This window comes from Lepidochelys olivacea (assembly GCF_965140295.1).
Source record: "Lepidochelys olivacea isolate rLepOli2 genome assembly, chromosome: 1".
Lineage (NCBI taxonomy): Eukaryota > Metazoa > Chordata > Testudines > Cheloniidae > Lepidochelys > Lepidochelys olivacea.
The window spans coordinates 257,953,568-257,979,041 of NC_140411.1; the positions used below are offsets into that span (position 1 = coordinate 257,953,568).

The following is a 25,474-nucleotide window of genomic DNA, read 5'->3' on the forward strand; positions in this document are numbered from 1 at the left end:
CAAGGTAGTCCCACCTCCAGTGCTTTCGACATTTAATGGCATGTGTTTAAAAATGTCAGGGAAAAAAAACAAGGAAGAAAATCAACACTGAAAACCATTCATTTAAAGACGAGTGGACCGATGCTGATTGTTTTATTTTGCCACAACACCCAAAGGGTCAACCAGTATGTTTAATTTGGACAGAGACTGTGGCTGTTGTTAAAAATGGGAACATCAAACAATGAAGCACATGGATTTTGACCACAAATATTTGCATCTGTTTGACATTTTATCCAAGTAATTCTCAAAGTCTCAGATAAATTACTTCTTTCTTGGAGGTTATTTTTAGGTTATACAGTGGTTTGATTTTATTTTTCATTTAATGCAGTAAAAATATATGCAATATAGGCCCTGGGTATATTGCACAGCATTGTATGTGTTCACTGAACCAGAGCACTTGTGGTGTGAAAAATGTTTCTCTGGCATCCAGACCTTGACTTTATCTTGACCAAGAAATTTGGGCCTTGACAAAAAATTATTGACTACCCCTGGCCTTGTCTATACACAGTCTTGCAGAAGTTTAACTAAAGGTGTGGGTTTGAACCAATTTAGTTAAATGGGTACAATTTGTGTGTAGACATTCTTGTTTCAGTTTGAGGCTAGTTTATCCGGTTCATTTTTAAATTTGGATTAAGCTAAACCAAAATAAGACACTCTTAAAATGAAAAAAAGAAAGCATCTATGCACAAACTTACTCACTCGTTTAACTAAATCTGTTTAAAAACACACCTTTAGTTAATCTAGTGCAAATCTATATAGAGAGAAGATTTGGCACTGCCTCCTAATGCCAGATATGTAAAACAGGGATTCACATTCAAAATGCAATATACCTTCCTATAAATACTGTACTATTCAAACTCAACCATAATACAAGCGTGAGCCTGTGAATTTTTGCATGGACTCCAAGGTTCAGGGAAGCTCACAAGAATAGAGAAGTCAAGGAAAAGGAGCAGAAAAAATCACTTGCATATTCTTACACATTATTTCAGTCTTGCAATATTCTACTTTCCCATTTGCCTCAGATAAGCCATTTTTTTTGGATGGGTAAGGAAAATAAAATTTCACTTTCCCATCATCCTCATTGACAAAGGTATTTTGCACCTGAACAAGAACACCGTCATGATAATTGTGAAAGAATGCCTTATTTAGCAGTGCTTTTATAGGTCTCTGGTATCTGATAAAATAACACAGGAGATCTAGCCTGAATTATGTATCTCCCTTCTCCCCAGGATAAGTCCTCAAATATCCATCATATCAGCTCATGATCAGACGCTTCTCCTTTCTGGGGACTGTGTCCTGTTTCCTTCTCCTCTTCTCTGTGGAAATGACAGGAACTAACAAAGAAATCCCATGGCTGCCTGCAGCCCTACCACTCAAAATCCAAGGTGTTACAGTATTGCTCAAACACTGTTGATCTCCCAAGATCTAGAAAGCAGCTTGGTGGCCAACTGGGAAATGAGACAGTGAGCAGAAACGGGAACTTGTCTCTGTATATACAGGAAGGAAGGAAGTTCTTATGTAGCTCTAACACTGTTCTCAAGAAACCCATAAGACAAACTGATGAAACTGCTTTGGACAGGAGACTCCAGCCTTCAGTACTTCACAGAGAAATGGAAGTCTCTTCTGAGTAGGTTTCAGATGTCATGATGGAAAAAGGTAATTCAAGCAGCATCACCTACCCACATTTGAAACTCCAAAGAGAGGCCTTTCAAATATCTCACTAATATAGGATTCAAAGTCAAGAAGCAGTATTGACCATTTACATGTACATAGTGAGAGCATAACTCCAGCCCCACCTGGAGCCAGCCTCATATCCTAGTTGCCCTGAAGAGTGGAATTCGACATACATACCACAGCCCCATATTGGGGAAACTGGATGGGTTCAAAGGACTGGAAATGAGATACAAAGCCTTTTGTCTCTATTTCACTATTTCCAAATGGCTCTTGTTGGAAGTGATCAAAATCTATCACCTTCCAACAGCTATTCAGTGGGGTAGGTGCAAAGGGATGGGGGCACGCAAGGGGCCTGAAATCAGCTTTTAACAACGCAGTTGGAATGACAATGTATACAAGTGTTGCCAAAATTAACTTTCAGTTCTGTTCTTAGTTGGCTGGTATCCACAACACAAAAATGCAACCACAACTGCTTCCTTGCTAACACTGCCAACACAGGGCAAGCACTGAATAAAACATGGAGACTGAACACCAGTGAGAGTTAGATGGAGGGTATGGAAAGCTTGCATTGCTACCATATCTGTTCCATAAACAGAGGTCTTCAGCACCCAAGGCTGTCCCTCTAGCACCTTTCACTAGCACTAAAACTGCAGTGGATAAAAAGAGACAGGACAGAGTACTGACCTAGTACACAGGAGATGTGGGTTCTATTCTTGGCTCTGCCACTGGCCTACTGGGTGATCTTGGGCAAGTCACTTCACCTATGTGCCTCAGTTTCCCAATATGTAAAATGGGGATATACTGACCTCCTTTGTAAAGCACTGTGCAACAGGTAGGTATTACTACCACTGTAATACTAGAGATTCTTTTGTCTGAAGGCTCGGACATTTATTCTTCCCATCACGGCAGCTTGGTTTACACTGGAATTTTTCAGGCCTGTAATTCACAGTAGGTGCAGTTCCACTCATGAGAGCACTCATGGAAGCTGTATTTCTCAGAAGCCTCCTATGTATTCAAGCATTTTTATCACTATCATCAAATGGTGAATAACAATGTGGTGAAAGTGCTTGAGCTCACCTGAGCCTTGTCTAGCCCACAGAATCCACTGGTTCTAGCACTGGTTTTTCAGAACACCATGAGAATTATAGGTCTGAAAAATTCTAATGGAGACAGGCAAAAGAAATCTGAGACACGAAATTTACCCCCTGGACTTCTTTTTAAACACATCATATAGAAGGAAGCCAAACCCCGCTGCTGTGGGAAAGGAAGAAAAGAGAGATCTTTACTTTCAAGCACCTGAAAGACAGCACACACCCCCTGACAATCATTGTTCCTAACACCAGTTAACCTTCACTCTATTCCTGTGCACAAATTCAAGCTCTCTGTGCTGAAATGGACAACAACTTAGCCAAGAATTAAGCCTAATCACCTGGCTGAAAATACACCCTTGCTCTGAGCCATACCACCTTCTGCCCAGTCTCCCAGTGGATTGGTACTCTCCACTGCTGGACGCCAAAACACTGGGTCTGCTGCTGCTGAACTCTGCATCAACTGCCTCACCATAAAAATCTATCGTCATTGACACACCCTAGAAATAAATTAATGCTGGTTAGTGATCTCCAATCATTCTATGTTGGCCTCTGCTGAAGTGGTAGGAGGGTCCCCATACAGAAGCAGAGTCCTCTGCTGGGATGGTTGGAAGCTGAGGCTTCGCTTCCGGATTAGAACCTAAATCACCCAACACAAGGGAGCAGCAGACTCAGGATAAGGGGTTCCTATACATGAGCCCACTACTAGAGAGGCAGATAGAGGGCATGCCATCAGTGGCTTTCGGACTGACTTCCTGACCCTCAGTCCACTGTTTCCCCAATATCACACCACAAAACAAAGTTTTCTGTGTGGGGGAATGGAGTGGGGAAAGCAAAATCTTTGGTTGAATGATATGATAGTGCTGGCAGGGGCCACTGCCCACACAAGCTGGATCTCCTGCTCTAAGCAGTGCCACCCATTCCAGATGCCTCTGCTCCAAGGGGTAGGGAGGATGACAGCCCTACACAGGGCACCATACTCCTACAAATAGTGACCGGGGCACTCCATCCCAGCTACTTCACAGTGGTAGTAACCAGATTCCCCAAAAATGGCACTGGAGCTAGTTCTGCAGATTTAGGAAGACATCACAATAAAAACTAGAATTTTTTTTTTTAAATTACAGCTTAAATCCTAGAGAAGCTGATGCCCCGCACCCAGAAAAATTCCTACTCATTGTAGGCAAGTGGATTTTTCAAAGCCTTGCCTATTGCATGTGTCTGCCTGCAATGGGAGTCACATGCAGCTCTCTCAAACTGGTGCTTCTCTGGAAAGAATTGTGGAGATCCCTTTGCAACCAGAAGCCAGGCTTCCTTTTCTCTTTCTCCACAGCTGAAAGAGGAAAGTAGGGTGGTACCGAACTGTGCAAAGTAACTGCCTACATCATGATTTTGATGGTAGAAGGATGCACATAAACATTAAGGACTACAGTCACAGCCAAGTCAAACATCTAATTTCACTTACATAACAAAATCCACTCTGATTCCCCTGTTCCAGTGGCTAGCAAAATCTACCCCCTTGCCTGCACCTCCTTTCGCCAAATCCAGCACCTCAGGATGAAAACCAAGGACAGAGCAGCAGTGTGCCAGCCGGATGGGGAGGGGGAGGGGAAAGGAGGGAATGCTGGGAAAGGGAAAAACATCTGGAATCAATTGGTAGGGTTTTGAATGCCTTGGAAGGAACTGCAGAGCTGGCAGAAAACACAGTTAGGAGCTGTATGTACAGACACGACTTTGGAGATGAGATGTGGGGGAATGCATAGAGAGTATTTATATATAAAGCACAACTCCTCTTGAGATTCTTCATTATATAAGCAGCTAAAGTTGTCAGGCTCATACCACTTTCACTGCAGACTACACATACCACGGGTCCATATGAATTCGTCCTGTGCATGGAGAGAATTCAACAGCAACCAGACTGGCTCAGATGCGCACAATCCTAGCCAAGGCAAACCAGACTCTCCTCTGTGTTTTAAATGCCAGGACTCAATAGCAAAGCAACAATACTGTAACAATCTGCCATGGGGGTGTGGATGGAGGAGAGAAGTGGCAAAGGAGATCTGTGATTGACTTGGCATGTTATTTTTAAGGAGTTTGGTGGCTCAGGAATCCAGATTGGCTCCCACATTGGCTCCTCTAACTAATATAGTTTCCTCTTGCCTTGTTATTCATTTTTTCCAAGACCAAATTTCCATCCTAAAGGAAGGTTTTATTCTGTATTCTGGAAAGCACTGACTGTGCAAAGGATTTAGGGCTCAGTGAAAAAGCAACTCAACATAAGCTCTCAGTGCAATACTGTGGTAAAAAGGGCTAATGTGATCCTTGGATGTGCAAGCAGGGAAGTAGTGAGATGATTTTACCTCTTTACACAGCATTGCTGCGACTGATACTGGAATACCAAGTATAGTTTTTAAAAGGATGTTGAAAAACTGGAGGGGTTATAGAAAAGATCCACAAAAATTATTTTGGAGCTGGAGAAAATGCTATACAGTGAGAAACCTCAAGTGCTCAATCTACTTAATTTATCAAAAAGATTGAGAGGTGATTTGATTACAGTGTATAAATTCCTTCATGGGGAGACAATATCAGGTATTAAAGGCTCTTTAATCTAGCAGAGAAAAGCATAAAAAGAACCAATGGCTGAAAGCTGAAGCCAGACAAATTCAAATTAGAAATTAGGCACAAATTTTTAACAATGAGAGGGATTAGTCACTGCCACAAGCTCCTAAGGGAAATGGTGGATTCTTCACCTCTTGAGATCTTCAGCTCAAGAGTGGATGCCTTTCTAGAATACATGCTTTAGTCAAACATAAATTATGCTTTAGACAGATACAAGTTACTGGGCCCAGTACAGGGGTAACTAGGTGAAAATTAATGGCTTGTAATATACAGGTGGTCAGACTAGATAATCTAACGGTTCCTTCTGGCCTTAAACCTCTATGAATGTCTGACATACCTGTAAGAAATTTCTACCTTATTGCGGAATCTCTTTGTAGACCTGGGGGAGGAGAAACCTCAATTTTTCATATACCAGTTTGTAACCCACAAGTCTGCACTAAATTCTGCTCTATATCACCCACAGATATTGCTCAGAGATGCAGCCCATCTAGCGACATCTTCTCTACACTTCCACTCTCTCAGTGAGGTCTCAGTAAACTTCGGCCTTGATGCCTTCAGATGGAGCAGCCCCCCAAGCTTTCCAAAGGCAAGATGCTCATTCCTATCCTCACCCCACTAAAGTCTTGTCTATACTAGAAAAGTGCACCAGTTTAAAGAGACCAATTTAAAAACTGATCTTGTTAAACTGGTGCAAACTCCTAATATGCAGACATACTTTTAACTGGTTTAAATCCTTCTGTAAGCTAAACTGATGTCAGGGCTTCTGTGAGTATCTACAGACTCCCAACGATTGCACCTCAGTGAATCCCAACAGATTTCTGCCACCCACAGCAGTGTACTAAGGGATGAATAGATACAATTTTTCCTCTTTCCATTAGTCTGCCACCATACCAGAAATACAAGAGGCTGAGTCACATCAAACTCAAACCATTTCTGCCAACGGGTCCTACATATAAATGCCAGGCTAAACAAGGCAACACACCCTAGGACATAGGCCTGGCAGTAAGAATGAGCATCGGGCAGCCAAGAGAGAGAGACTCTAGGATATGCACCTAAGAACAAATGCAAGCCTCTGGTACTCAGAGGAAACACCAAGATGTAAGCCCGAATGCTAGTATGAATCTTGCAGTTGGGGAATGCCTTAAATTTACTCCATTTTTATCTTATTTCTGAAAGGAATTGCCAAGGAGCATTGTAGCCTACCCGTCTCCTAAGGCACCAGTGCTGCCATGATACTGTACTGCCTTTGGAGCAATGAATATTTAAACAGGGCAATAAATATTTCAGAACACATTCATCCTGACGAGAAGTCTATTAGGATAAAAGAGAAGACATAAATACTGCAGGGCCATGGCCACTCCTTGTCCTGTTCCCCCCTCCTTCCCGAAGCCTCCACTAGGCACCTGAAAACTTCAAAGATTAATGAGCATAGTTTCAGTTACTTTCCAAACAGCAAAAGCCACCACAAAGGAGGAAAGAGAGGTGTGTCCCATATCTCAGGAGGATGGGACCTCAAAATGATCACCAGCTTCTGGAGAGATGCAAACTTTTAGGTGATATTATCTTGTTCTGGGGGAAAATAATTGCTTTAAGTCCCCTCAAAGCTTTCTTAGACTCTGCTCTTCCACAGTACATCCTGAAACAGTAAGACATGTTGAGGGCCAAGCTCAGTGCCAGGTCAGCCAGGTTCAGCTGCAACCCCTCTCCTTAGTTTAACTGTTGAGTTTACTCTGGTGCTTTTTCTATTGCTAGCAACTCCTCTCCCTGCTCTTAGCCCTCTGTGGGATGTAACAGTTGCACAGAACTTTGCAATTTCTGATAAAACATGAAACATGAATAAGAATGGATAGAAAACAAATTTTAGAATACTACAGAAAATACATTTGTTTAATGAGTTCATCTTCTGCATACCTTCTTCATGTACTGGATTTTAATTTTCAGAACTAGAAGTCTTTCCTGTCCAAGGCCTTGATTATACTTCCAGGGTTTGGTTCCTTGGAGACCAAGTTCCTTTTTAAAGGGGTTTTCCTGTACTGGAGGCTACAGTCCTCACTAAATTCTGAAGCAAATGTATAGAACACCAGCTAAGGGCCATATTCACGGCCATAGATATCAGCCTTGGGCCTGATAGGTTTCCCACAAAACGTTGGCTGCTTCTAAAATTCAAGATGGATAACCCGAAGCTCCTCTGAGAATGCTAAGAAAGCAGAAGGCATATTTTGGGGATGGGGCATACCTGCATTTACATCATCATTGACTTTCATATGCTTAGATTACAGGAAGAGGATGTGGAATTCATGGTCTCCTTACAGAAGGGGTCATATATCAGCGACCACCACTTATTCACCAGGTCATGAAAGATCCCATTTAAAATTCTAAACAGATATACAATATTAGGAAAAGCCATTCAGGATGCCATTTAGCCTTACACTGAGTGAAAGGAAATCAGCGGAATACCAGTTAGATTAAAACAAACCCTCCTTCTGGAGGCCTGCCTGAATGTTACCAATTTAATAAATAAAAAGTCTGAGAAAAGCAGTATGATTCCCATCTCCAAATGATCTAAAATACAGGATGAGCCATCATGACTGCAGACTAAAGATAGAACAAAAGTGGTGGAGTGTAGATACCTGCCCTCTGTTAGAGGGTGAGGGGAGAAAAGAAACAATGCTTTCAGATGGGATTTTAGGAAGAGGGAATTTGAAGCCCATTGGAGAGAGTAGTTCTTTGAGCCATCTCACTGACAACACTAGTGACAGAAATTTACTCCACCAACTGCCTTGCAGCAGGATGGTCATATGCTTCCCCATCTCATCCCCATACCCACTCTGCACAAGCACGGATTTGATTAGTCTCCTGCTGATTAAATCAAAGGGGATACCCCAATCTTACTGCAGAAATGCATCTTTCTACTCCTCAACAGTATTTTCAGGCATATGGGAGAATTCTATGTTACAAGTCACACTCACACAGGAATAGAGTAGTTCCAGCTGGTACGACTGTCCTGACAAGTTTCAGAAATCTAAAGGATAAACTTTGCTTCCTATTCCTTATTTTTGCCCCCTGTTTAGTGTTTTTTTCCCTAAATGCCAGGATAACTGATCCTGGGAGAGAGAAGAACGTGTTGGGTCTTGGTCTTTTGCTTCCTGGAGGATAAGAACCAAAGAGAAGGTGCAACTTGAAGCTATCCCTCTGAAAGCTTAATCTTATCAAACAAATCAGCAACAACAGAAAATGAAAGGTCGAAGTTTCCATAGACAAGGGGACTTATATCTCCCAGGAACCCTTTTAATGCAAGTGGGGCTTTACAATATGCCATTAGCTCTTTTTTTTTCTTGACTAAAATGTCTGAATGCTACTTGGTCTGCTCTGGATGGCCAGTTCCATATTAATGAAACACCCTCTCCTTCCCTCCCACTCCATGGCATGAATTGGCTCCCATATGAAATATTGAGCTGTCAAATGGCAAAACCTCTCTCCCCATATAGAATTTCAGGGAAGTGAAGCTGTGTATTGAATTGTTAGATCGATCACTTGCTGCCTCCCTCCGTCCCTGCAGAACTGAGGCTCCAGGAGGGTTCGCAGCAGCCACTACTTTTGACTATGGTCAGGGGGCAAGGGAAGAGATCCTGTTTACATCAACATTGTAAGTACTATAGCAAAGTGGTTCCAAGGGCAGCAGCAATTTGTTTTACCCTTGTTGAGAGCTTGGATTTTACATTCCCACTCCCATCTCTCACTGCAGTCACCTTTAGTATTGACAGACCCCTCACTAAGGAGGGCGAAAGGATCTGGGGAACCCCATTAAAAATCAAACACCTGATCTGACAAAGAAGAATGACTTGCACCTTTCAGTCCTCCAAACAGGCCTTGCGAACACTCAAAGATATATAAAGGAGGCTTATGGAGACTCAGTGGAGATCATGAGTCCACAATTAAAAAAAATATATCTACCCCTTCATTGAGAAATTTAAAGTAGTTGCCACCATTTTGCAGGACACATCAAAACTAGTGAGAGCTCCCTCTGCTTGCTAGGTACTAGTCTAATACTATTCCTGGAACTGTGCATATGTACACTAGTGCACAAAAAAGGCAGTGGTGGGGGGAGGGTCATATTAATCTGATCCAGGATGACAGAAAACCAAATTAGAAGTTAAATGTTTACCAAATGGAAAAGGAGAAATACAATAAAGAAATAAAAGAAAATTTTATTCTGTATTTTCTAAGGATAGATTTATTTCCAATTAATGGAGATAAGCGGATGACAAACTTTAATTTTGGATAACTGCAGCCCTAGTGGCAGGAAGGTCATGCTGCAGCCAATACTGGTGATATTCCTCATGGAGTATACTAATTTCACTACCAATTCATCCCAAAATCCACATGATTGCAGCAGAACCTGTCATGAGCATCTTGAACAAGAAGATTTGAAAGATGCTTGAAAGATGGGATACGAAAAAGCAAATTAAATACTAATGGAAGACAGGAAAGGAGAGCAGAGATACTGTCGTGTGTGAGCATGTGTGTGAGCACATGTGTTCAAGTAAGTATTGTAGGAGGAACAGAATTTCACAGAATGTTAAAGGAGCCAGAAGCACAAAGGGAAGCAAAGGTGAGACTGTCTCAGTGCTAGGACCAAAATTTTTCTGACATATAGTGGGGACACTGGAAAATGCAATTTACTCTTCGCTCACTGAAAGTCCCATACAGAACACAGAGAAAGATAGTTTTCTCCATCCTACAGACATGTTCCTTTGAAGCAGATGGCACTTTGCAACTGAACACATTCATTGCTTTAGAAGCAGAAGCCCCAGATTGCTGGATAGGTTCCATACAAGCCTCCCCCAGATGGGCCAGCACAGCTCACAAGACACACTTTATCATTGTCAAACTCCAGAAACCTTCCACAGTACAGAGCCCTGGGCAGTTTGTTTTAACTTATTTTTTTTAGAATAAAGGGATTTGGGCTGGACTGCTTCTCTTTGCTTGAAGGAATTCTGGTCAGGTGCTAGAACAAGATTGCATTAGTCCTGCAAAATCCATTTTCTACCGTGTGTAGTTCCTTCCAACTCCATGCATCCAGACTGGTAGCACTTTTGAGGAACTAAGCTTTACTTTCTTTCCCCAAAATTGTGGGATGAGTTTACTGAATTTTAATACTCCCAAAATGGCCGCAGATTGTTAAAAGTACAGCTCTGCCAGCATACCTTAGTCTAACCTGCCATACCCTTGCTATTCCAATCCTTTCCAGAAGCCAATGTAGAGTAGCAGGCTTACAAGAAGAAGAGGCTTACAAGAAAGTAAGTACTTGTGGTCATGGTGGATAAAAAAAATCAATTTTTTTTTAAGTTAAAAACAATTTAAATTTAAATTAAATACTTTTTTCTTTTGAAATATAAAACTTTTAAATTAAATTTAAAATTATGACAACCTATGTTAAGGTCTAAACTTACTATCATCTATTACAATCATTTAATTACAAATACTATTAAACAGAATATATATGTTTGCTGCCAAAGTTTTAAAGAAAGTCAAACCATTGAATTGGTGGAAGTCGCTGGCTACACAACTGGAACCACAATTTGTTGAAGTGCTAAAACCTGCATTTGACAGCAATAGGCTTTTCTGCAAGTTCAGAGAGAATATTTTCTTCAGGTTTCAGAGTAACAGCCGGGTTAGTCTGTATTCGCAAAAAGAAAAGGAGTACTTGTGGCACCTTAGAGACTAACCAATTTATTTGAGCATGAGCTCTCGTGAGCTACAGCTCACTTCATCGGATGCATACCGTGGAAACTGCAGCAGACTTTATATATACACAGAGAATATGAAACAATACCTCCTCCCACCCCACTGTCCTGCTGGAGCTATTACCAGCAGGACAGTGGGGTGGGAGGAGGTATTGTTTCATATTCTCTGTGTATATATAAAGTCTGCTGCAGTTTCCACGGTATGCATCCGATGAAGTGAGCTGTAGCTCACGAAAGCTCATGCTCAAATAAATTGGTTAGTCTCTAAGGTGCCACAAGTACTCCTTTTCTTTTTGCGAATATTTTCTTCATTTCAGTTTATTCACCTAGTTCAGTTCAATGCATAGTTCATTCCACTTTAAGAACTCATTGAGAGTGAAAAAGAAGGAAAGCTTGTTTTCCTCTTCCAGTCTGAATAAAAACGAGGTGCAAGAGGATGAGATCTATTAGTTCTAAAATCTTAAAGGACAGGACAACCAGAAACAAGCTATTGAGTTCATTAACTACAGATTATATTTATTATTATTATTATTGTTTTGTATTATTGTAGCACCTAGGAGCCTTAATCATGGCCAGAATCCTTTTTTTAAAATAATCAATTAATTTTAAAAGCAAAACATGCATTGATAAACTTTTTTTTTTAATGTACTCAGTGTATTTAAGGTACTTTCATTTAAGTAATAAAAAAAAATTTAAAATGCTGTTTTTGTGCATTTTAATTGAATTCCAATTTCAATCCAAATAAAGCATAACACAAATGACTAAAAATTAATCTAAATAAGAAATGCATCTTTCACCATTTTCTAACATAATAAACGTGTAAAAATTCAGAATCTGAATAAATGTACAGTAAGCCATACAGCTGCTTAAATAAATGTGTATTGCTAGATACACTAGATCGTCCTGGTTAGCAAAAAGTAGTATCAATTTTGTTGTAAAGCTATATTTAATTACAAATCAACATGTTTTAATGGTTATCAAGTAATGAGAAATCAACCTCTATTTAGGAAAATAATTTAAAAGTACAAATGTAAAACAAGACTAAAATTGATTATTTAAATCAATCCACCCTGCTTGTGGAAGATCTACTTTCAATCCAGGAATTAAATATTGACATTTATTTAAATGTGTGATTCTCCAAATACACTTAAGATAAGATGGGATGACATAATACACTGCTTTTATATCTTCCTCTAGTTCATTGCCAGCGAGTTTAAGCATTTTCAGGAATCATGGCAAACCACCTACCTTGTCTCATGATTCCTTGTATACTATCACTCATCTGCCAAAATTACCAAAATGTTAGCATGGAGACTATCACAGTTATGCATTTACTATGTTACCCTAAACCAGCTTTCTCTGCCATCAGACTCTTTCCCCCCAGGCTTCTGCCAGATAGTAACTTGGCACAGTTGTATGGCAATGTACAGTATCCTCCTGGCTAACCTTGGGGAACATTTCAAATTTTGAAGTCACTGCTGCCTTCTATGATCTGTCTGAATCAATAAAAGCCATCTCCCTTTACAGCCCCCACAAATATTTGAAGTTCTCCATTACTTATTTAATCATTAGATATTTCTTTTCCTTTGTTAATTTCCCAGAGTTCCCTCCCCCCCCAACACACACACACATTCACTCACTAGGCTTCTTTGGCTACTTCAGCTTTGGTCAGAGGTTTGGCTGAGGGATACAGAATTCCTGATGGGATTCAGTTGCTGGAGAGGACTTCTGGCCTCACATCAAACAGTTTTTTTGGGGCCAATGGACTGCCTAAATTCCTGACAATGAATCTGGAGTCTCAAACTTCTGGTTCATCTTTCTCCCTGCTTCCTTTCTCAGACCTTCAATAACCATTGCAAGAGGCCGCTCAATTTCCAAGCTAATTAAGAGTCTCCTTCTCAGATCTCATCTTTAAACCTAGTTTATTTAGATTTAGCTTAATTTGGTAAAACCAGGCCTTCAGAACGCCTAAGACCTCTGTAGTTTGGTCTGCATTTGTCTATCTAATATGCTTCCTATTGGGTAATCCTGCCCTCTCAACACTTATGGCACGCCAACCTGCAATATCTTGGAAGTTCTGGGGTTACTACAGAAAATGGGGATCTAAACTGTTCCACACACAGGGGTCAATTCTGAGCACAGTGACACAGTGAATATTGGGCAGGGCATGGGATCGAAAAATAGCTTTAAACTACCTTTGCACTCACTATATTCTTGAGCCATTTGAGAAACTGACTGGGCCCTGGCATGAGGGTATCTTTATTGCTGCTCTAACTTACACTCCATTTCCCATGTCCTCATAAAGGCCATGGGGATAGGGTTGCCAGGTGTTCGGTTTTCTATTGGAATGCCTGGTCGAAAAGGGACCCTGGCGGCTCCGGTCAACACTGCCGACCTGGCCATCAAAAGTCTGGTCAGTGGTGCTGAGGGTCTAAGGCATGAAAGCCCCTACCTGTCCTGGCACCACACTGAGTCCCAGAAACAGCCAGCAGACCCAGCTCCTAGGCGGTGGGAGGGCCAATAGGAGCTGGGGGGGCAATGCCATGCCTGCAAGAGCATTGCACGGAGCCTCCTGGCCCCCCGCCTAGGAGCCGGACTCGCTGGCCACTTCCGCGGCGCAGCGCGGAGCCAGGACAAGCAGGGAGCGTGCCTTAGCCCTGCTGAGCCGCTAACCGGGAGCCACCTGAGGTAAGCCCGCGCCCCAACCCCCTGCCCCAGGCCTGAGGCCCCCCCCAAATCCAGAGCCCCCTCCCACACTCTGAACCCCTCATTTCTGGCCCGGAGCCCCCGCCCCCAGTTAGAGCCCTCACTCCCTCCCACACCCCAACCCCCTGCCCCAGCCCAGTGAAAGTGAGTGAGGGTGGGGAAGAGGGAGGGCAAATATAGTGAGTGGGAGCGGGACCCCAAGGAAGGGGTGAGGCAGTGGGCCAGGCCTCTGGGAAGGGGCAGGGCTATGGTGTTCAGTTTTAGAAAGTTGACAGCCCTACATGGGAAGCAGAGAACAGCCAAAGCATAGTGTGCTTCCCACCATGCCCCCTCCTCAACTCTGATCAGCCCCCTTTTCTCCCTGTCCTCTACTCTAGGGACTACACTTGTGTAGCCCCCTTACATGGAGGGAATTCCCCAGAGTAAAGTTCTGTCCCTTTACACTGCCATGATGACATTGAGGGGCTTCAGCTTAACAGAAAATGAGCTTCACAAAGTTGCATTTGGTAAATACAGCAAGGTGAAAGATGGTGTTTAAAGACCCACAGAAAGAAAAACGAGGAAAACTTACACCAACATAGTGTGAATTAAATACGGACAGTTAAACACTAAACAAAGCTAATGTTCCACAAAATCTCACCAGTTCACAGGGAGTCAACAAGTTCCTGGATCCCTCAAGAGCCACCTTCCCCTCTTCTATTGTCTAATCTAGTCAGTCTGGAAGAAATTCCTTGTAGGAAACTATGGATATCAAATTCAGCCTATTTAAATGGCTGACTTTTGTTCCTGTCTGTACTACACTTTCCAATTAGCGCTACAGAGACAGATCTTTCTCAAAAAGGGGGCTGGTTGAAAAACAAATGCCTTTCCCACTCTCCTTAACTGTGCTCACTTTGAGTAGTGTGTTCTGTTTTGGTCATCGCACTTCAAATGTTACATAGGACACAACAAAAACAAGAAAAGATCCAGAGAAGGACAACAAAACAAATTAAAGACAACATAAGTTTTAGGGATATGTGCACCATAGAGGATTGATGCTGTCCAAAAAAACGTGAGCCCAGTCTTAGGTGAGCCTCTCATACTTCTTGCAAATATTTTAAGCCTAGCAACGATTTAGGGATTGGAGGGTGAGATAGGCTTTTATACAAGGAGAAGATAAACTCAAAGGTGAATCGGAGTGGTATTGTATGTACTGCTTAAGTCAAACTCTGATGTCTAAAACTCGATCAATCAAAAACAGTTATCTGGAAGTCAAATTTGCTCTCCAAAATTTGGAAGCTTTGTGGGACCAGGGCCTCACCGTGCACAACTTCTAAAGTCTGCAGGACCACAACTTCAAAATCTATGAACCTTAAGGAAGCAGAATGGCTCTAACTGCACTCAGGGTTCCTCAACCTAAGTGTAGTCCTTAAAGGTTGCTAGCTAGGCTGCCCTCCCAATTGCCCTAAAGTTGTAGTGTCCCCTTGCACTCTCAGATAACTGGATTGTACTTTACAGGCTATATACAGTACTCTGGGACTATAGTAGGACCTCAGAGTTAAAACTGACCAGTCAACCACACACCTCATTTAGAACCAGAAGTACACAATCAGGCAGCAGTAGACGCACCCCTCATAAAAAGCAAATACAGTACAGTACTGTGTTAAACAAAGTACTAAAACAATTAAGGGAAAGCAGCATTTTTCTTCTGCATAGTAAAGTTTCAAAGCTGTATTAAGTCAATGTTCAGTTGTAAACTTTACAAAGAACATAACGTTTTGTTCAGCATTACAAACGTTTCAGAGTTATGTACAACCTCCATTCCTGAGGTGTTTGAAACTCTGAGGTTCTACTGCATTTGAGGTAAAAGTAATTATAGACGGTCTTGAAAACATTAGATTTGTATTGGTAAATGTTGATAAATGTCAATTTCCCTGTACACACAAACCAATGAAAATATATTTCCATCAATAATCAAAATTTACAAATAGGCAAAGTAAGAAAAATCTGCTTGAGAACTTAGAGTTTTCTTTAAGGATATTTGTGTTTGTTTTGACATGTGATGTTGATAATTTGTGTTTTTAACAGTTCTAAAGCTTTAACTTTTTGAATCCATGCCTACTGTCACTAAATAATTACTGTTTGACACCCCCCAAAATTTCCCACAACTGTGAACATTTATATGGATCAACTTGGGGAAATGCTTAACACACATATTTTTGCACAACTGAAAATGTAAAAAGATAAAAATAGGGAAAAAAATTAAAAGTAAACTATTATCCATCAAAATTATTTAAAAAATAAAAATTGAATTTTGCCAAGCCAATTATAGGCAAGGCTAGTACTAGTGCCTATCATTAAGGCTGCCCAGCACTTCCCATTATCAGGCCCTGTCTTCAGTTACTTATAACTTTGCCAAATTAACTATTTGAAGTTTTCCATGCCACATGTCTGCCTCAGGCTGAATATTTTTGAAAGTCTATTCCATTCCTTTGAAAATCCATCCAATCTTGGCCAAATTATAGTCCGGGGGGAGGAATCACAGTTGGCACATGCTGGTTTGAGAATTCTTAGATTTTAGCAACTAAATTCCAGGAAGATTCCATCTGCAATAGGCATGCTCCAGCCTGGAGCAGAGCAGGACCTTCACTGTGATTGCAGCTCTCAACTGTTGCAGGCCATATGCTGGGTCTGAGTCCAGCTCTCGGCACCTGAAGAGATAGCAGGGGAGACCCTCGTTCCTGTGTTCTCCTTGACCCTTCTACTGGGCCCAGGCAGAGTGGAGAAGGAAGCTGCCTGATTAGAATGCAGAGGGGGCAAGAGCCAGATCTGCTGGGGGAGAACAAGGGAGTGAGAGTAGATTGGTACAAGGAACCGGGGGATGGCAGACAGAGTTGCGGGGGAAGACCGAAACTGGCTGAGCAAACAGACTAGGACAGGAGTCACAATGAGAGACTGGGGCTGGGAGTCAGCCAAGGAGACTAGGAGCCGGAGAAGAGGGGAGACATTCTGAAATTGGACAAGGGATCCAGAGAAGGAGAATGGGACTGGAAACCAGTGGGGATGGGGAATGTGGGCTGGTGGGGAAGAGAGCCCCTGGTGACTGGAAGCGGGGTGGAGGAGAGAGAGATTGGATCAAGGAGCCAGGAGGAGGGGAACTGGGACTGGCTGGGCAGCAGGGATTGGGATTAGTAGCCAAGGGTGGGGCAGAGACAGGACTTGGATATGGACAGGCTGGAGGGGACAAGGTAGAAGGGGTCATGGTTGAGGAAATAAGCATTAGAATCTGCGCCCGCTAAAGCCCCCACCCCTCCAGAGCCTGAAACAGAATCCAAGATTCCTGAGTCCACCATTCCTGTGCTGTCAGCAAATAGCTATGAAACCCACTGGCAAAGCCTGTGTCTCATTTCCCTCTAGGATTGGTCCACCTACTACTGGTATCAGTTACTCCCTTAGCTCAAGTGGCAGAGGTCAGAATGGTAGATCTAAAGGTTCCAACGTGATCCATTTTTGCGTCAATATGATCCCACATGATGGAATTTTGTTGGTTTTTTCAAAACCTTCTCTCTCTTTTCTGTGGAAAAAATTGTATGAGATCACGTAGCTAAAGACTGTTTCATAATGCATACTGTACAAGGGGGCCAAATTAAGTTTGCACAAACAAACTTAACTCTGGTATGTTGTGATTTTTGAGTGCTTGACTTTGCAACCTTAATATTGCTCTTTTAACATTGTTTTTGTGTGAAATATTAATATGAATTACATAAACAGACTGAATTTGGTAGGGCGAAAAGAAATCAGACATTTTGAAAAAGCATACTGTCACTGAACAGGCCTGATATTGTCCCAACTGATTTCTTTTCCATTTATTTGCAAAGTCCATTCAATTCTTTATTTTTCAAAAAGTTTCAATGCTCTTTTTTCTAGAAGAAAACAAGTCAGCATTAGTAGCTCTCGTATCTGAGAACAACCCTACAGAAACAATATATGCAACTCCCGCTCTCACAAACCACAAACCAACATTCACTAGCAAGCCAAAAAAAAAAAAAAAAAAAAAATCTGCACAGCATAGAGATCATAGATAACCCTACAACAACAAATCAGAGCAGTTTCACATAATGTAGATGGAAAACAGATGTAGTACGAAGGTAAGATTTGTTTTCAGGTTCCAGAAAAAATGAGAAATAGGGAGAGCACCTGACTACATTCCTTTTAAATCTATGAGGTTTTTTTTAACAAGCAAACTTCTTCCATCTGTGTGCCCCACCATGAAGCCATTTGATTGCTTCTACTCCCTGTACTGAAACCTGAATTCTGTGACCTAAGAAGCCAACTAGTAAATGGTAACAGTGAGGGTAAGAGGAAAGAAAGGAGAATAGAGTATACTACTTTGTTCTACAAATCCACAAATGAACAGATGCATCTCCCACTGAAATTGTCTCCAGAATCTGACGCATGAGCTCTATCACTTTACCTGTAAAAGCTAGTTTGAAAATGGAGTTCATCCTCACACAAATGTCTGTTAGCCAGGACATTCTGCCTTCTCATTATTTCCCTCTGGCAGCAGTAGGTCCTGCTTTGCAGTAAGTAGATGTCCAATACTAATTCACTGAAATTCCACTCGTCACAAAGAGCTCATGTTTTGTTCACATGGCCAAAAGACATACAGAAGGCACCAAAGGGTCCCTATCCTCAAATGGCTCTTGCTAACTCACCAAGCCCAATAAGCAATACATTTGGATCTTTCATGTTGGGATCACTTCTTGAAGTAATAACAAAAAACAATACTTTGCGTTTACATAGCACTTTTAATCTGATAACAATGTGTTTCACCATGAGCCTAAGAACCCCACTCTCCTAATTCGCTATCCTGGGCACCAACCACTAAGTCACCTTTGTCTTCCAAAGTAGAAACGTGCTAAATGAAATAGTTAATTCCTGAGACCAGGAATTGAGCAAATGGTATGGCTGTATCAAATTCCTCTTCCCACCACCTCACTGCTTAGGGATGATTAAATGCAGCGTCTGCCATCCTGAGGCTGCTAAGTGAGTGCCTGGAGCAGTTTGCACTCTGCTCAAATGTGCCTGAAAGTCCTCAACGGGGTGGTGCAGAGAATAGGTCTTTCAATGCACTCTCTAGGTTCCTATAGGCCCCACTGATTTTTAAGTTCTTCCTCTAAATGCAATAAACACTCTATAAAATATTCCTACACCTAAGGAAACAAACCAAAGGCCCATATACCCAGCAAGTCGGACCCTACACCAGGAAAGTGAGCTGAAGATTCATTACTAGATTCCTCTTTGGGACGTTCTGTTGGAAAAATGACCTGCTAGGACTCCTATTCTCACTCACACGTGTGCGCGGGTGTACGCACATACACATCCCTCCACTGCCAACATTGTCTCTGCAGCATTTGAAAAAAGTCCTAGGACAAACCAGGGAAAATGAGGAGAGACAAGGAAATGCCACAGGCACAAAAGCAGTGTATATTTCAACGGGGACCGTTTTCAGGACAAAAAGAATACCATGAACATGAGCCCTAGAGACAAGAGAAGTACAAAGGCTTTCAGATAGTCTGTGCACATGGTGAAAGAGACCCCAAACTGAACAGCAGAGAAGAGAGCTTGCCCAGGGGAGATGGAGACGCCGACGCCATACAGCAAAAAGGGTGCGGGTAGGCTAGAGGAGAGCAGTAATATCATCTAGGGAGGGGCGCTTGTGAAGGAACAGGGAGAATTTAAAGCCATTCACCATACAATAGGGGGGAGAAGAGGTGTTTAAAGGGGGGAAAGAGGGATTTGGCAGCTTACAACTGGGGGGGGGGGATCTCACCACACAGTGTAAGAGAAAGTAGAGTTGTCCTAGGACTGAGTCTTCCTTACAGACAGTTCAGACAAAGGAGGTCCATTTTATCTGGTCATTACTGTAAGGGTGGGTTGGGAAAGATAGGAAGAGAGATTGAGGCAAAGGAATGAGATGGGCACACAGAGAGAGGCCTTTAATGAGTCAGAAAGCTGCTCTGATTCAAATACGATATCCATTTAAGGAGCTCTGGAATTGTTTTCAAAAAAAGCAGAGACTGGGTGAGCAACTTCTGGCTGCAGAGGGCTGTGTCTCAGACTGGCGTGGCGCGGGCCTGGATAGGAAAGGGTTATAGAAGGGGGAAGGGAAGGAACAATCTCTGGAAAAAATGAGGCTGCTGCTAGTCCGTTTTAACAGGAACATAAATTAGTCTCAAACCCACAAACCCCACCACCTCTCTGAGTCCTGGACAGAGCGCAGTAAGTCAAGCCCGTGCCAAGATAAACGGTGCTAGCTGGAGTCTCAGAGGGGTCCTGGGGGGGGGGGGGGGGGGGCATGCTGGCAGAGAATGGAGTGAAGTCACTTCTGATGGTGTCACAAAATGGAGACTAGTAATCCTACAAGGAGATCCAGGACTCACACGAAAAAGAATGCCAGACCCTCAGATGCTACTGCCTATGCTCGCCACAAAATGCAGAGCTGCCACCCCCTACTCCATGACATGTTGAGAGAGAAAAAGGGGCACTGAAGTTCGAAGAAAGCAGCTCTCTTGTGTCTGGCTTTAATTACAGCAAACATCCCCTCCCCCCACCTAGGAACACAAACCGTGAGCAAGCAGCAGCCCAGGTGAAAGGCTCCATCCCTCCAAGCTACAGAAGAGGGGGGGAGCAAACAATGGAACGGGTGATTCATTACAAAGGAATACACTCCAGAATTGCCTGCTGCCACATGGGCTTGCCGAACTCCTTAAAGGGACAGCAGCCCCCTTTACTCTTTTCCCAGATGTTCAATACCTTCCCCCTCTCTCAGCCCTGATGGGAAACAGATTCTAAGGAAAACGCCAGCACGGCACAGGGCTGTCCAAGAAAGGGAGGGCTTTGTGTTTCACAGAAGCTAGCAATCTTACCATGCACTGCAGAGAGAAAAGCCCTTTAACATATAATCTTTTCCTCTCCACCCAAGACTTTCCCTTTCATCTGCAATTAGCACATGACATACTGGGCCTGGTTTATACTCATTTTCACTGATTAAGGATTAAGGGAATCAGGGCACATTCTGCTAATGAACTGGAGCTTAAATTCTCATTAGCAATCTTGATTTCCTATTTTAAAAGCATACCAGAATCTCCTGTTTCTACCCATCACTATTTCTAGCCCCGATCTCCTCCCATTTTTGTTTTTTTAAATGGCCCTTCATACATCTAATCTCACTCTCGCACTTCCAGGGAGATTGGGGAGCTTGTTCCCTAAAATATAGCAAACCACACTACACTGTTTTGAGATGTTCCAAAAAGCGGGTGTGCAGCAGATAGTGTGTGTGAATATGACAGCTCTACACAAAGAGACTGCTATAAGTTTAACACAAATCACTTGCTTTTCATACACAAAGGTTCAAAGTCCCACTGGAATAAACAGGGCTTTCACTCACAGGCTTTGAACAGGGTCACTGCAATACACAGAACCTGACAACTCAGTAAGAATAATGTGGGCGAGGATGTTGTTCTGTATGCCAGGTTATTCTAGACCATAAAAAGAAAAGGAGTACTTGTGGCACCTTAGAGACTAATAAATTTATTTGAGCATAAGCTTTCGTGAGCTACAGCTCACTTCATCGGACTCAGTGAGCTGTAGCTCACGAAAGCTTATGCTCAAATAAATTTGTTAGTCTCTAAGGTGCCACAAGTACTCCTTTTCTTTTTGCAGATACAGACTAACACGGCTGCTACTCTGAAACCTGTCATTCTAGACCATGTAACTCCCCAAACCTGCAGCAAAGTAACATATAGGGCCAGATTTTAAGCAACCCATGCAGTCTCCCTAAAATATGGCAGTACTTAATGGACAAACTTACCCCACTGTTCCTACATTTCAGTAAATCGATACCAATCATTCAGAGACCCTCAGAGAAAGATGAAGCCTGAGCTTTCAGACCCTTCTGGTTATTTTAATTTGGATTTCTCTCATATCAGAATGTAAACATGCAACTTACACCCAGCAAATGTATCCTTGAAATTACACACACTTAAGACATTGTAATTCAAGGTCAACCAAGACTAGTAATTCATGAGTTTGACATCTTCTCCCACACGCCTGTGAATTAATGGTTCTTTGGGAAAAGCAATAGGCCAGACTTCCCCCATCTGGTTTACTAGGGTGTCCCCAGAACCCGTTGATAGGTTTATAATTTTTCTGTTTAACATTGTATAACAAGAATCCTATCCTTCCAAGCTTCTGCATATCTCTATGCCTACGTTCCGTCTCCGGTTTTCTGGTCATATGCACACACTTACTGTACACACTTGTAATTGGGGGCACACATGCACAACTGTACATACACACACACAATATAGACACAGACTACGTGCACAATAACTACACATAATAAGGACACATCACATACACACAAACATGGTATCCCCTCTCCCCACACATACACGGAGGAACACAGGCTATGTACATACAACTGTACAATAACTCCACATTCTACAGGCACACCACAGCTACACACAACTGGACACTGACTGTTGAAGCACAGTTTTAGGACCATTCAGTACCTACACCGAGGCAGAAAGTCTCAGGAGATCACTGGAAACCCTGGTCTGAATGAAAGGGCACACTGATGGAGATGCCGACTATGACAGCGAAAGCAGAAGAGAGGACTGGGGACTGGGAGCCTTCAAAAATGCCTTAGAGTGGACAGAGACCTTCCTATCTTTTAGCCATTGACAGTCAGTGCAAGGCGAGAGAGAATGAAGGGGTCAAAGCTGGTATCACCACTTCTTGTGGCTGTCCCATACTAAGCCAAATATCTATGAAATGTCCCCTTGCGTTGGGACAGGCACAGTCTCAGCAATGTTCGTAACAAACATGTATCCAGTTAGAGCTAAGGGGAGCAAAGAATGGATGTGTACATGTGAAATTGGAATGTTTTCCAAATAATGCAAAGCTCCAAAGAAAAACGGTATTCACCAACCCCAGATCTGATGAAAAGTTCCCTCCGCTAGACCTCTCCTCCACCCCCACTCCCGTTGGGAATATCCCCCAAAGGTTTCCGGCTCTGCATGGCACTGCAGGGCATTATATAATGTCAAACGGTAAAGGATTCCAGCTCCTGCGATGCCACTTCCTCCCTCCCTCCTCTTCTCCTTACCCTCTCCCTACGGCGGCGACTTGGTGATTCCATGCCAAAAAATCCTAAAACAAGTAGTGGCCTTAAAAGGTGGGCACTGTCTGATTAAATCCCCTCACAGGGTGGGAGAAAGATGATGGCTCCAGACCCTAGGTAAATTCCCTCACAAATGTCAGTTGCCCTCAACACAAGCACGTTCTCCTTCCTAAACTGTAATCCGTCCCATTCCCATTTTTACATCCCTTAAAGAAGGGTCCATCGCTTGGAGGGTAACCAGCAGAGCCACCTGATGACATGGTGGGAGGGGGATGTTTACCTTTCTGCTTGTCAGAAACAAGCCATTAAAATGCAGGTTTAGCCTAGCTTGAAAGAAGATATACATATGCCCCCCCCATGCACTCTGCTCTCTAGAGGGCACTAAAAAGCTAAATTAGTTGTTGAAGACAAGGGGCTTCAAATCCCCTGCCCCGTAAATATGCAGAGGACCCCCATCTGCTGGGGCCTGTGCTGCCAACAGAGCCAAAAAATGAATTGCTCTCCACAAGACACCCCAGCCATTGAGTGAAGGAGTTAAATTCCAGCTCCCAAGCCAAAATAGGAGCGGTAAAAGGGAGTGAGGTCCTACTCATGCAAAATCTCCTGTGAACCTGGAAAGCGAAACCCCTCGTTCCATGGCAGTTCTGTGAGAATCCCTCCGTACCTCTGCAGTCCCTCTCCCTCCCTCTCAACATCAAGACAAAGAGGTAGACAAATCCCCACAGGGTCTTTCCTGAGCTGCAGCTGCACAGCACAGGAAACAGGAATCTGCTATGGAGCAGGGGTGGAGGGGGTAGCTACACACACACACATGCAGCTCAATCGTCCTGCAGCTCAGCACACTAAAAGCTGCTTTTTCCAGCAGGCGAGAGCTCTGCAGGAAGACTCTTAATTCCCCGCTATTCAGAGTTGCAGGGGGAGACAGTAGACAGCAGCAGGGAACACAAACCTTACCTGAGTTACCATTTTCTTTTTCTCCATAAACCAAACCGGAGTAGAGACAAGTGGGAGGAAAAAAACGTTCGAGCCGGATGCGGTAGAACCTCCTGGCTCTTTGCTTTTCACCCTGCCCTCGTGTGGCTCTTACGAGCTTGTGGGGTTTTCCCTTTCGCCCGTTTTCCTCCCTTTCTTCTCTAGTGTTTCTTCCTTTCTTTTCTCTTCCTCTCTGGCTGCCTCTCCCTCTCTCTCTCTCTCTTCCCCCCCCCCCCCCAAGCTCCCTCCCATATCTCAGCCAGATGGCTGATGGAAGCCCCACCCCCGAATGCCTAAGGTAATTAATCAGAGCAGGGTCCCGCCTCCTCCTCCATCCCCGCCTGGCCTGCTGACACATCCAACTCAGAGACACAGAGAGGCCTTTTGGAGGCTGCGCCTCTGGAAGCTAGTGTGCGCGCTCTGTGTGTGGGGCTGGGGGAAAGAGGGGGGGGGTGTATATGGGCATGTGTGCGCTCAGCTATTGGGCGGGTGCCCATGTAGGCAAGCGGAGATGCACCAGGAAGGTAGGCTAATCACTGAAACAGAACGAGCCTGAGAACTGCACAGGGTGGTTTCCCCCTCAAGTACAGTTTCTCTCACAGTGAAGAGCCCACTGCCCTGAAGGTTACAAATGTTGCAGCTGGCCATATGAAATATTTATTTACAGTCAAGCACAGGCCTACAATGTTGTCTCATATTTCTAATGTGCCTAGAAGATGGTATTTAAGTGGCAAGGATTCCCCACAATAACCAAGGCACAACTGCCAATACACACACTTCCTGAGGTGTGTCCCCTATAAGGCCTGCAGAATCCCCATAAACAAATAGGGTAGAGGTGGCACTGAAAACTATCTGATCCTTAAACAATGGGCACATCTGGAAGAAGAGAGAAAAATCTAGCAGTATGGAAACAAACAGTATCGTACAGAACAAAACAAATCTTTTTTTCCAATATGACAAAATGTGACCCATGAAAGTGAAACTAAAATATTGTATATCATAGAATATCAGGGTAGGAAGGGACCTCAGGAGGTCATCTAGTCCAACCCCCTGCTCAAAGCAGGACAAATCCCCAACTAAATCACTTGTACCCATGCCCACTTGTACCCATGATTTCAAACAGTTCCATGTTAGGCCAGGGAACTACCACTTCTATTTTACCAAGCCAACCTGAGTCCTGGATCAAACACAGCTTGGCAACGTGAGATCACGTCTGAAAAGCTATTGTTTGACAGTCTGATACTTTTACACAGACCTCCCCATCACAGAAATTAAAGTGACTGGATTAGAGATTACACATGAAACTGGATGCAATGCCAAAGAAAAAGTCTGCATTAATAGTATTTCCTTCATACTATGGACATCACTGAATTATTTCCCAGGCTTCTTCATCTATCTTAGGTGTTTATTTGGCCCCCTTAGCCACAGTAGCTGAGTGCCCCATAATTTTTAACATATTAATCCTT

General features: G+C 43.1%; 1 protein-coding gene across 11 annotated transcripts in view; it reads right to left on the minus strand.

Moving 5' to 3' along the window:
• RBFOX2 (RNA binding fox-1 homolog 2) overlaps positions 1–25,474 on the minus strand; it is a 253,683-nt gene that overhangs the window by 91,122 nt on the left and 137,087 nt on the right. The window contains exon 1 of one of the 11 annotated variants that reach the window (XM_084648117.1): positions 23,991–24,217. The exons of the other annotated variants lie outside the window; for them this stretch is intronic. Coding sequence (XP_084504243.1) covers positions 23,991–24,017 — 27 coding nt within the window. The 5' untranslated portion in view covers positions 24,018–24,217. Of the gene's footprint in view, positions 1–23,990; positions 24,218–25,474 lie in introns of those variants that run through there. 11 annotated transcript variants of the gene reach the window in all.